Source organism: Triticum urartu, chromosome 5 (genome assembly GCF_003073215.2).
Source record: "Triticum urartu cultivar G1812 chromosome 5, Tu2.1, whole genome shotgun sequence".
NCBI classification, from domain to species: Eukaryota; Viridiplantae; Streptophyta; class Magnoliopsida; order Poales; family Poaceae; genus Triticum; species Triticum urartu.
The window spans coordinates 612,880,710-612,893,896 of NC_053026.1; the positions used below are offsets into that span (position 1 = coordinate 612,880,710).

At 44.4% G+C, this 13,187-nt stretch overlaps 2 protein-coding genes across 3 annotated transcripts; both read left to right on the forward strand.

Moving 5' to 3' along the window:
* Positions 1–1,613: 1,613 nt before the first annotated feature.
* On the forward strand, positions 1,614–3,736 carry LOC125506301 (cytochrome P450 709B2-like). Of its 2 annotated transcripts, XM_048671152.1 has the most exons (5): positions 1,614–2,019; positions 2,114–2,337; positions 2,413–2,660; positions 2,777–3,302; positions 3,410–3,736. In XM_048671152.1, exons 1-5 carry the CDS (start codon positions 1,752–1,754, stop codon positions 3,497–3,499), a joined length of 1,356 nt encoding a protein of 451 aa, XP_048527109.1. In that variant the 5' UTR covers positions 1,614–1,751; the 3' UTR covers positions 3,500–3,736. The 2 variants fall into 2 exon arrangements, with proteins under 2 accessions (XP_048527109.1, XP_048527108.1); XM_048671151.1 differs by having other exon boundaries at positions 1,617–2,019; positions 2,777–3,736.
* Positions 3,737–4,938: 1,202 nt separating this feature from the next.
* On the forward strand, positions 4,939–12,380 carry LOC125511248 (protein DEFECTIVE IN EXINE FORMATION 1). Its single transcript, XM_048676574.1, has 13 exons — positions 4,939–5,278; positions 6,706–6,816; positions 7,416–7,498; positions 7,687–7,804; positions 7,870–8,081; positions 8,593–9,044; positions 9,140–9,210; positions 9,712–9,968; positions 10,277–10,458; positions 10,838–11,121; positions 11,222–11,339; positions 11,443–11,625; positions 11,717–12,380. Exons 1-13 carry the CDS (start codon positions 5,142–5,144, stop codon positions 12,032–12,034), a joined length of 2,526 nt encoding a protein of 841 aa, XP_048532531.1. The 5' UTR covers positions 4,939–5,141; the 3' UTR covers positions 12,035–12,380.
* Positions 12,381–13,187: the final 807 nt, after the last annotated feature.

A 13,187-nucleotide genomic window follows, 5' to 3' on the forward strand; every position in this document is an offset into this window, starting at 1 on the left:
GCATTATGAAGGTTGCCGAGGCAAATCACAAAGTCCTAGTCGCCATAGTTAGCCGTCTCCATATCGTGGGATCCATTTGTCAATGGGACAAATTACGCTAACGTGGCAGGATATGACGACACTGCTAGGGTGCCTTTTTTGCCAGAATCAACATATTGGCTCATATTATGGTGATTTGGCCATTATGTGACTCTGGTAGAGTTGCTCTTAGGCTGGCTAGCTTGTGCGAGCTAGTTCTCTCAGCTAAAAGCACTGACCGCAAAGATAATTGCATCGTAAAGTATGTTGGACAATACTTATAGGGTTTGCGCCAACATGCTTCAGGTGGAAAGGACAAAGAGTATCTATTTCGGCCGGCGGCGCCCCAAGCATGGGAAGGTTGCGTGTAAGATGGTGGAGAAGGATGTTGATGATGCAGAGGTTGTCCCTCTGGTGACACCGAAAGTCATCTAAAGGAGGAGGAGATACGCCTGTTCGACTCCGAGCACCAGTGAGTGCTTGCTTCCTAATAGTTTGTTTATTTGAACATTTATGCAATACATATTCAATTTGTACTTGTTCAGTAGTGTTGACTAGAAATTGACTTCTCAGTGTCCAATCACGTGTTGCTGCTTCGGACATCTTTCATATTTTAACCTTATTATAAGAAACTTAATACCGACTTTTGAACCAAAAAGTTTATAATTTGAGCATCTAAGTTATGGGTTAAACTAATGTTCCTTTTTATTGAGAGCTTTTGCCGTTGGTCATAAGCTTACACAATTCGTCATTCTGCCTGCATTTGATAAAGAGAACAAGTTATCATTCAGATCCCCTCTTTTGTTTGTTCTTAGTTGCTTAAAAGGAGAGTGATCCTTAATATTGGCATATGATCATCTTACCATCATTAATTTCAATTTCGCACCAAGCGGTATATGTTCTTCGTTGAATGTATTGTACTTTTGACTAACTGTGTGGACACACCAAGTTCTCAAGAGAGATAATGGTGTGTTACTAAACCAAAGAGGTGCAGGATGGTCATCAGAGGCAAAGACACCGATGCTTCTCGCAAGATGGTAAAAGAATTAGCTTTACACGCATGCTCATAACAGAAGTGCCTCTACATCGACGCCTTGAGGTACATTTTTGTACTCCCGTAGCAACGGACGGGTATGTTTGCTGGTAAACTAACAAAGAAGATTTGATATGTATGCAGTGCAAGACAGGTAGTCCACATCAGTGGACATTGTATTTCTCTCATACATATAGACAATTACAAGAAATTGAATACATACACTGGTACACAAATACACAAAGGGTATATCTAGAAGTATGTACAAGCGATTTGTTTTGTATATATGATGTTATCGTGTTTATTATTTTTCGTTTACTTTCGACATGTTGATCTAATTGACTAATTGTTAATCCATGCATCATCATCTAATCCTGCTCATCACTGGGAAGAAAGGCTAGTTAATCACGTAGTCAGCGGAGGCACGAGGGCACGATGTCACTGAAATCTGCGCCTGGATCCCCACTATCTGTATAGAAATGAAATGTCTCGGCTGCAATGGCGGATCTGGTCGCTTGCGTGCACGAGATCGACGGAAAATTTGGCTTCATTCACACGGATTTCCCGGTCACTGTCAGCTCACCACTGTCCAAGAGCAGAAGCGCAGGCATACATGCAGGTCGTTGCTGACATTTTCAGATTTCCTTCTCCGCCACCGCACCGAGCCGTACGTGCGTGCAAGCTGCAGGTCTAGCCACCGATGGATTTCGTGTGGGCGGTTGTGGCGGCGGCGGCGGCGGTGTTGGCGTCGTGGGCGCTGAGTGCGCTGGTGTGGAGGCCGCGCGCCATCGCCCGGCAGCTCCGCGCCCAGGGCGTGGGCGGGCCGGGCTACAGGTTCCTGCAGGCCGGGAACCTCGGCGAGATCAAGCGTCTCCGCGCCGCCATCGCCGGCGCCGCGCTGGACGTCGGTTCCCACGACCTGGTGCCCATGGTGCAGCCGCATATGCGCAAATGGATCCCACTCCACGGTACCAAACTCATCGGCCTGCGTCTGTGATTCCTTCCATGATTCCATGCCATTCATCTATCCGCGGCCGTTTGTACGTGCTCTCTGCGCTGCAGGACGCACGTTCTTGTACTGGTTCGGAGCACGGCCGACCCTGTGCGTGGCCGACGTGAGCATGGTGAGCCAGGTGCTCCTGGAGCGCACCGGGCTGTACCCCAAGAACACCGGGAACCCGCACATCGCCCGCCTGCTCGGCAGGGGGCTCGTGTTCGCCGACGGCGACGAGTGGAAGCGCCACCGCAAGGTCGTCCACCCCGCCTTCAACATGGACAAGCTCAAGGTACGACACGATCGACGTGTGTTATCATTCTAGCTCCAGCGCCAACTTAACAGCTGCCATTGGTACGAGCGACAGGTGATGACGGCGACCATGTCGGACTGTGCCGGGTCAATCATGTCGGAGTGGAAAGCGAAGGTGGGCGAGGGAGGCGGCGCGGCGGAGATCGAGCTGAGCGGCCAGTTCGAGGAGCTAACCGCGGATGTCATTTCCCACACGGCCTTCGGAGCTAGCTACAGAGAGGGGAAGCGAGTCTTCCTGGCGCAGAGGGAGCTCCTGTTCCTTGCCTTCTCCACCGTTTTCAATGTCCAAATCCGGGCATTTAGGTGCTTAACTACTACTTGCTTCTTTTCCCATTTTGTCGCTTGGTTCAAACCAATACAAGATTATAACCTGTATATTTGACAACATGCATGTGTTTATGGGATTCGATGATCATCAGGTACCTGCCAACCCAAAAGAACCTCAAGATATGGAAGCTCGACAAGGAGGTGAGGGGCATGCTCACCAACATCATCAAGAGTCGTCTCGCAGACAAGGGCACCATGGGCTATGGGAACGACCTGCTCGGGCTGATGTTGGAGGCGTGCACTCCGGAGGAGCACGGTCATGAGCCGCTTCTAAGCATGGACGAGATCATAGACGAGTGTAAGACCTTCTTCTTCGCTGGACACGACACTAGCTCACACATGCTTTCATGGACCATGTTGTTGTTGAGCACACATCCAGAATGGGAGCAGAAGCTCAGGGAGGAGGTGGTGAGAGAGTGCGGCAATGAGGTTCCCACCGGTGACGTGCTCAACAAACTGAAGCTAGTCAACATGTTCCTTCTAGAAACTCTTAGGTTATACTCTCCTTTGTCGACCATTCAGAGAAAGGCAGGTTTGGATCTTGAGGTCGGTGGCATCACAGTGCCCAAAGGCACGGTCCTGACCATCCCCATCGCGTCGATACACCGTGACAAGGAGGTATGGGGAGAGGATGCCCATGAGTTCAATCCTCTCAGGTTTGAAAACGGAGTGACACGGGCAGCAAATCATCCTAATGCATTCTTGTCTTTCTCTGGTGGGCCAAGGTCGTGCATTGGGCAGAACTTTGCGATGATCGAGGCCAAGATTGTGATCGTCATGATTCTTCAGAGGTTCTCCTTCTTCCTATCCCCTAAGTATGTCCATGCCCCCATGGACGTGATCACACTACGACCAAAGTTTGGTCTTCCCATGGTTCTCAAGAGCCTAGAGATGTAGAGGCCGTGTATTGTGTTGAGTATAACACAAGTTTCTGTATTTGTTTGTCTAGGGTATAGTTTATGTTGTATATTAGATATATTTGTGTAACCGTTGTCAGATCTTGTTTGGGCTCAAAATCCCCCAACAAATTCAACTATATCGATGTTGCTAGCTGACTAGTTGCAAATAATTTCATGCAAGCAAGGCAAATTTACCGTCCCTCCAACCCACACGGCAACTTGGGCTTGCTGGCGATGCAACACTTTATGTTCAATGATTTTCTATAGTCAACTTAATATGTGCTTTGTCCGAACTTTGAGAAACCCTAAGTCCATGAAGTCAACCTCTAAAATCTTCAACCAATCCCCTGGGCAAGAAACATTGCATGATATAAAAGAGGTTTACCCCAAGGCACGGAATTTGATCTTCGGGACCGCACTCCACACACCCATCATGTGAGCAAAGAAGCATGAGACGTGAAGTGATTCTTCCTATGCACATGTTCGATCGCCATCCACTTAATTCATTACTTCGCCACACCTTTTGTTTCTTCAAAAACAAATCCCGCAAACCCTCTTTTCTTTTACTTCGAACTCCTCTTTCTCCAAACTAATCCCCACGATATGTCATCCGGAGTATCTTTGGTTCCGCTAGGGCCTCCACTGATCTTGCTACTTACACTCAATTTTTTTTCGGCATCCCCATTGAACCCTAAAACCTTAAACCAATCAATAACCAGACACTAAATCATCGCCAAGGCCAGGTGAGTGGACAAGCCATCCTCCTAGTCCGCTCCAACATGCAAGATTGGCTGGGAGGAGGATCAGGAGAAGTAATGGATCAAAGTCACTATGATACGCCACTTGGCGTCCGTTTTTTGTATGAAGTTTGTGATCGATGGCCGCAACCCATGAAACAAAAGTGATGGATGGCTTTTAACATGTGTCGTGCAGAAATCGAATAGAAATAATCGTATGTGTAGTAGTGGATATGGTGGACTCAAGTCAGAGAAAGTCCCCCGCGGAGGAGAGGAAACCCTAAGTTGCGAGACCTAGTGAAAGAAAAAGCGTTCATGCTGAGTTGCTTTTGTTTTTTTTCTTCTTCTAATTTTTAAATATAACCCCTTCATCCTCTTGATTTGCCGGGAGATACATGGATTGATGAGAAAAATATATATTTGAAACAGAGTCCATTAATTACGTAGAAGAGAATTGTCCGGTCTAACGGAAAACGGGATGAAAACCGAAAATCCGATTCGTGTGACGAAGCACACCGGGGTGAGGGGACCCACCGGTCAGGCTAATCACCTCGGGCCCACCCATTAGAGAGAGGAGACCAAAATGACCCGCAGCTTTACACAAACCCCCCTCGTTTCCTCCGCCATTCCAGCTTTCCACCCCGACGAGCGGCTCGCTCCGAGTTCGTCCTCCTGCTCGCTCCCTCCGCCTCCCCCACCACTCCGCCCCCGCCCGCTCGCTCGCTCGCCGGGGCGAGATCTCCTTCACCATCACCCCCGCCGCCTCGTCGCGGTGCGTCGCGACCGCCACCCCGTGGACCCCTAGGCTCCTCCGGCCGCAGATGCGTCCCCTCCTCGCCCTCGCCGTGTGCGCCCTCCTCGCGGCGGGCGCGGCCGCCGCGGGGGAGGATGCTGCGAACAGGACCAACAAGTTCCGCCAGCGCGAGGCCAGCGACGACATGCTCGGCTACCCCCACCTGTGAGTCGCGCTCTTCCCCCTCCCAAGCCGCCCCTCCCCGCGAGTCGCTCTAGATTTGGGATCGCTGCTAGATCCTCGGAGCCGGAAACGATCGGATGATATGTTAGCTCCCGTCGTTTATGCTAGTTTCGCTGCAACATTTGGCGTTAACCATTTCCTGTGTGGTTCTTCGTAGCCGCGTTGCTGTTGTTTACCTGAACCAGTTTGTGTGTGATTGCTGTGCCAGTGCTCAGTTCATGCCTTCACACCAGAGTCTCTGTTTATGTTAGAGTGACGCTATGTCCACAAACTATGTTGAACCACTCTATGATTTCTGTAATTGGCATATTCAGTGCTTAAATTCTGGTATACTAGTCAAGTATCTGCATCTCACATTGCTAGTTGATCATCTGAGCCTGATGTTCTATGTTATGTTATAGTTAAACAGGCTACTTGTGCAGAAGAATGCTATTCCCAATCCTGACACACATTGGTCTGGTTGCTTGTGTGAACCTGAGCTCCATTTGGCCTGCACATATGATGCACATAATCTGATTGCATGTCCTCACCTATCAAACCGTGGGTTCACTGGGCCCAGGGAATTTTTATCCAGCAATTTTGCACATATCCATGTTCCCATAAGAGTTAAAACCCACTAAACTCTTACAGCCCCCCGCTCTACCACACCCAACCTAGAAAAAGAATGAAAAGACAAAATAGTGAGCTGAAAAGGTGAAAAACTCTTGCTTCTGTGAGGCCTACAACCAAAACCTAGTAAGAACTTCACCGACGCCTCCTAGAAGTGTAGTTTTATGATAGCTCTTTACAGTGAAAGTTGCCATAAAACACGAGTATCTCCTGAAATTCACAGAAAAATCAGGGGATCCATGTATGGCTTCTGCAAAATTGTTGTCTGGAACATCTGCTGATCTCGGATAGAACTAAATATAGCTTCGAACTTGTTGACATAGATATCATGTGGCATTAGATATCAACGATGCTAATGATTTTGCTGCTCCTGAATTTCACTGGCACATTAATTCTTAAAACCGATAGAAAACACCATACAGGGAGCACAATGCATAGCTAATTAATAGAATGCTTACTACATTTTATATCTGTAAACAGAGTAGCTTGGTTTGTTAGATTAAAATACGTTTTTCTTCAAATTATTGATGTTTAGTATTGTTTTTTTCTTCACTAAAGAAGACTCCAACTTAAGTGAAGTGCTTTTATCCATGACTAATTTATGTGCACACCTGCTGACCTGCAAATGGTACAAGCACACAACTTACATTAGTAATTTAGTTAGACCAGAGGATATGTGTTGTATCTAACCATTATGCACATTACATATTTCAAAGGGGCCTAGGCAAATAATGTCAGCAATCTGTACGGCTTGATGTATACACTTATATAACAATATAACATCTGTAAACCTTCTGTAGTGATGAAGATGCATTGTTGAGTACCAAGTGTCCAAAACACGTGGAGCTGAGATGGCAGACCGAAGTTAGTTCCAGCATTTATGCAAGTCCGCTGATTGCTGATATCAACAGGTATATGCTTGAGAAGTTATTTAGCCTCTTCTGCCATTAGTATCACGCTGATCTGTGTCATATGTACTTGATCATTTCATGTTTCCATCCTTTTTTGTTTACCTAAAGACGAAATTATCGCTCCATGCTCTGTAAAGAGTAGTGTGTTCCCTCTGTTTGATCACTATAGTAATAATGTGGTAGATCAGATAAGTAAATCATTGCCATGGTTTTCGAGTCGTGACTCATCCGAGTCACTCTGGGGTAGCGACTCGGAAAAAGTCGAGCCTGCAGTTGCGACTAGTCGCGACTCGAGTCGACACTAAGTCGAGTCGACATTTTTTTGCGACTCATTGACTAGCCGTGACTAGTCGCGCGACTCGAAATCCATGATCATCGCCATAAACAAAGTAGCTGTAGCTTGCTTCCCCTATATGATTTTAGCTTACAAAGTCCAAAGTGCATGCATTTCATAGACATGCTAAATTTGACTTATTAAATATTTAAATGCCAGATGCATGCACAAATTTTTTTTGCTTCCAGTTGCTGCCTTAGCACCTTCTATCTTTTTATAATTCTATTCCAAACACACTTGAATGAACTTCTTTTTGTTGTGATAGTGATGGAAAGTTGGAAGTAGTGGTGCCATCGTTTGTCCATTACTTAGAAGTGCTTGAAGGTTCCGATGGAGACAAACTACCAGGTGAGGTTTCATCCTTTCATTTGGCATGCTATGCTGAGCTCTTTGCACATATTCTCAAAAAAATTTAACCGAACTATATTATATTAGTTTAAGAACTTTCAGTTGAATATCTGTTATCCATATCCTTCTTTTAATTGGTCTGGTTTGCTTTTCTTTTTAATATATATTTGTTGAAACATTAATTCCAGGATGGCCTGCGTTTCACCAGTCAAATGTTCATTCAAGTCCTCTTCTCTATGACATTGACAAGGATGGCACACGGGAAATAGTGTTGGCTACTTACAACGGTGTAGTGAATTTCTTCAGGTAAGGAACTCAATATTGGCATTTTTTTCTATGAACATGCGGATCTTTATTTGTTTGTTATGTAGGATATCAGGTTATCTGATGATGGACAAGCTAGAGGTACCTCGTAGGAAAGTTCGTAAAGATTGGCACGTTGGGCTAAATCCTGATCCAGTAGACCGTTCCCACCCGGATGTTGATGACAGTTCAATTGCGAAACAAGCTACTTCTGAGGAATCTCACCCAAACATTCAGGACAAATCGGTTGGAGATGAATCTTCAAAGGAACCTCAGTCACGTAAGTTAGCTTATAATCTGATGCCACATCTCTCACTGGTCTATACTAATGCCTTGTTTTATTTTTGCATTTGGATGTATAGATTTTTCTCTAGCAATCTGTATCTGGTAAGCTTTGCGGAAGTTATATGTACTGTTTCTTTACATTTGAATCAGGGGCTATTAGTTTGGTGTTGGTGTTTTTCCCTCTGAGAAAACTAAAAAACTTTGTCTTGATCCCCCACCACAAAGTATTGCTTTGGTGAACATATTTGTCAACTAGGCTCACTTATACTTGTAGATTGTACAGTTCACTTTTTCACATATTTGAGTTGGTATATAAATGTACAATTTGTCTGTTGTCACCACTCACCAGTATGAGGATTGATAATGTTTAAAAAAAAATTGACGTTACATGCAAACAGTAATCATTGCACTACTCTGATGTGTGGGTAGTGGACTATCCATGCCATCCTGCTGTGGGTGTGGATGCAGGAAGTATGCATTTTGACGTTTTCTGTTTATTACTGCAGGAAGTACAACCAACACACCACAGGGAGCTGATCCCTTGAAACATCCATCTGAGCTACAGTCAGCCGAAACAAAACCTAATCCTACCGCTGAAAAGGAGAATCCAGAGTTGCCAAAACATCCGAAAACCACGACAGAGAGTGCATCACATGCTCAGAGAAGGTTGCTTCAAACAGCAGATAAAAGTGATGATCAAACGGGAAGTGCAGAAACTCATGGAAGTGATGCAGGAACAACAGGAGAATCAACTGTTGAAAATGACGAGCCTTTAGAGGAGGAAGCTAATGCATCATTTGATTTGTTTCGGGATGCAGAAGATCTCCCTGAAGAGTACAGTTATGATTATGATGATTATGTTAATGATACCTGGTGGGGAGACGAGGATTGGAAAGAACAAGAGCATGAGAAAGAGGAAGATTATGTGAGCATAGATGCTCACATATTGTCGACCCCAGTAAGTGAACCTTTTTGTTCCATTTTACATAAATTTTGATGTTTGTTCTAGTAATGTTCTTGAGTTGGTTACTTGGTTTGACATTTTTTCTACAGGTAATTGCAGATATTGACAATGACGGTGTACAAGAAATGGTTATTGCTGTATCTTACTTCTTTGACCGCGAGTAAGGCTGCTTTCTCTGCTACTAATGCATTTCGTGGGTGTTGCTCATGACATCTGGATGACGACTCATAAATAAGAAGTTCTGAATGCCAGTTTATTTGTGATGTCCTATGTTGCATACATGTTTCATTAATGCTCTCCAAGATTATTTTTTCAAAAATAGGACCCCTTTTGTTCTCTCTTTTTATGGACTGGTTGGTTGATGATGGTGCTTATAGCTAGTCTCAGTTAGATTGTGCATTTGCTTTCCTGGCTAAATTTATGCTTTGCTTTGATTGTTTTTGTTCTGTATCATGCTTGTTCCAGTAATAATTGAAGGTACTAAAGCAAAAGCTAGTTTTTTTTTTAATCTTGCTGTGCTATTTTTTCATTATGATTGAAATGTTTTTTCTTAATGCAAAACTTCCAACCGCAACATGAGCACTTCATTATATATTATTGCCTGTGTTACCGTGGTGGTGTTCCTTTTGCAGTCTAGTAATCTGCTGTCTTTTACTGGCAGGTATTATGATAATGCAGAGCATTTAAAAGAGCTAGGAGGGATTGACATAGGAAAATATATTGCAAGCAGTATAGTTGTTTTTAACCTTGACACAAAACAAGTTAAATGGACAGCAGAACTCGATTTGAGTACCGAAAGCGGGAAATTCCTTGCCCATGCATATTCGTCTCCAACTGTGGTTGATTTGGATGGTGATGGAAATTTGGATATCCTTGTCGGAACTTCCTATGGCTTGTTTTATGTTCTTGATCATCACGGTAAGTTCTTAACCTCATAATGTGTAGTGCTGTATCCAAAAGCAGATTTAGCCTGAGCTGTCATTTCATATACTGCATACATTTAACTCTGGTAGCCTAGTGTTTCTTCACTAGAATTGTACAAGACCTAGTGTAAACTATAATCAGTTTTTATCATGCTTTTTTTCATTTGGAAAATTCGTTTATAATCCACTGAAATCCTCATAGGGAAAAAAAAGTGAATTTCCACATTGTTCATACTTTTATCTTTGATGCGCTGATATATGTGAAGTAACCATGAGCTCTTTGTTGTTGATTTGTTAATATAGGTAAGACTAGGAAAAATTTCCCCCTTGAGATGGCTGAGATCCATGCACCAGTCATTGCAGCAGACATCAATGATGATGGTAAGATCGAGATGGTCACTGCTGATGTGCATGGTAATGTAGCAGCTTGGACTGCAGAGGGAGACGAAATCTGGGAGGTGCATCTGAAGAGCCTTGTTCCACAGGCAAGTTTCACCCTATTCTCTGTACGGTGGTAACTGAATGCTTATATAAATTTGGTTGTCTATTCATATGCCAATGTAATCCAAGTCTCCTGACAATCTATACTATGCAATGGCTACACATGCTGAAGCTGCTTGCCTATTTTAGCTCAGGAGAATACGGTTCATCCAGAATCTTGCTTCAATCTCCTTAATATTCAACCATTCTGCCTTCTGGTACTACTAAAAATTGTTTAAGACGGATACAAAACATCATATTTGGTTTTAGTTAAATAAAGTTATCACATAGACGTATTTCTATTGCAGCATCTTCATCTTCTTTACTTTGTTGCATCTAGGCTTTTCTATATTCAATCTGATTGTTATTATCATATGATGACAGCGACCTACTGTCGGGGACGTCAATGGAGATGGCCACACTGATGTTGTGGTCCCAACTGTATCAGGAAACATCTACGTTCTTAGTGGAAAGGATGGCTCAAAAGTTCAGCCTTTCCCATATAGAACACATGGAAGGATCATGAGTCCGGTCTTGTTAGTTGACATGAGCAAACGTGGAGAAAAGACGCAAGGACTAACCCTTGCTACTACATCCTTTGATGGTTATTTGTATTTGATCGAGGGCTCTAGTGGCTGTGCAGATGTTGTCGACATTGGAGAGACCTCGTATGCCGTTTCTTCTCTGCTCTTAAAAACATTTGGTAGCATTTTTGGATATTGTACTTGCATTTCACCAGAATGAGCTCACTGCTTTGCACATTGACAGGTACACTATGGTTTTGGCTGACAATGTGGATGGCGGAGATGACCTTGATCTGATTGTTACTACCATGAATGGCAATGTCTTTTGCTTTTCCACTCCCTCACCGCACCATCCTCTCAAGGTAGGCGATGCGTAGCCTTGGGTGAACCCTTTGCAACTTCTGATTGAGCTTGGTTTATACATAGATGGTAACAAGGTTACTTCTCATTCTAACTTGATTGTAGGAATGGAGATCATCAAACCAAGGAAGGAATAATGCTGCATATAGGCACAACCGTCAAGGTATTTATGTTAAGCATGGTTCCAGGACATTCCGTGATGAAGAGGGTAAACATTTCTGGGTCGAATTTGAGATTGTAGACAAGTACAGGGTTCCCTATGGGAATCAAGCTCCTTACAATGTCACGGTACATCCTGTCAGCCCAAAACCTAACCTGACGGACAAACCTAATACTTTTACTAACTCCAAACTATCTCCATTCTACCTCTGGGTTTCAGGTAACTCTACTCGTCCCTGGGAATTACCAGGGAGACAGGCGTATTGTGGTTAGTCAAGTCTACAATGAACCAGGACACAAGCAGATGCAGCTTCCTACCGTGCCCGTCAGAACCACAGGAACAGTGCTCGTGGAGATGGTCGACAAACACGGGCTCCACTTTGCCGACGAGTACTCGCTCACCTTCCACGTGCACTACTTCAAGCTGCTGAAATGGCTCGTGGTTCTGCCGATGCTCGGGATGTTCCTTGTCCTCGTCATCCTACGACCCCAAGAAGGCGCACCGTTGCCGTCGTTTTCGCGGAACAACATCGATTAGTGGCTCCGGTGGTGAAGCAGATCAAGGGGCCGGCCTGGCTCTCCCAGGACGGGACCTCTGCACACCGCAACACACCGGGGAGCGAGCGCGGTCTGCACCATGAGATCAGAAATCCTGTATGCCGCTCCCCATCCATCAGTTAACTAGTTCGGCAGGGCAGATATAGTTTTACAGTATAGAAATACAGTTGAGTTTTGAGGAAGAATTTTGTGACACATGAATTATTTTCTAACTGATGATGTGCCGCACTGTTCATCATGACCCTGTTATGTGTCAACCTGATGTATGTACTCAAGGGGTCCCTGTTTTTGTTGTACGGCTTCAGGCGCTGGTCTGCATTTCTTCAGTTTCTTGTGATGCCCGGAGCTTGTTTATGTGCAAGGCCACAAAGGTCCAGATTCTGAACTGCTGGGTTTCTGTTTTTTTATCTGAAAGCAGATGTCAGGGAATGAGAAAATATATGCTGGCCTTCGTTGTTTTATTAGTGACGACGAGCTTATCTTCGCTTGCACCAAAATTAGCAGTTAGATGAAGATCTATCAACCCATTTATACTTGCACCAGTCTCGATGTTTAGACCAGATTGTTTTCAGTCAAATTTCCAAGGAGAATTCTCAGTCTAGCAGCCCATTTCTGTGCGTGAGATCTGAGATGCTACCGGGGAATGTTGGAACCAATTTTCTCAAAGTCTTTACTTTCTTGGGTCAGAATATACGAGTATTTGTAGAAGACGAGTTCATAAGTGGGTAGTTAATTTACAAAAAACTGGGTGAAAACGTTTACAACATGACCGGCCTGGCTACCGACACGAACTGGACACACACCATCCAAAGGAAGGCTAGAGCCAATGTTGCCTAAAGGTGTCATCGTCATTGTCTTTTTTTTTGCAAGAAAATTTCCGATCTATTCATCTTCAATCATAGCAGTACAACAAATACCAGAAATAATAAAAATTACATCGCTAGGTGGTCTATGAATTTGGATGTCTTTGCCCTTCTTCGAGCAGGCGACTCCGAATTCTCTTGCAGACGGATCACCAACAAAGCAAAAATGCTACACTCACGGGTCTTTACGAGGCTAATACAAACTTGTTCCAACTAATCAAACTAGAACCCCCTGATGATTTTCAGAGGATGGGCCCCTTTCAACCCTCT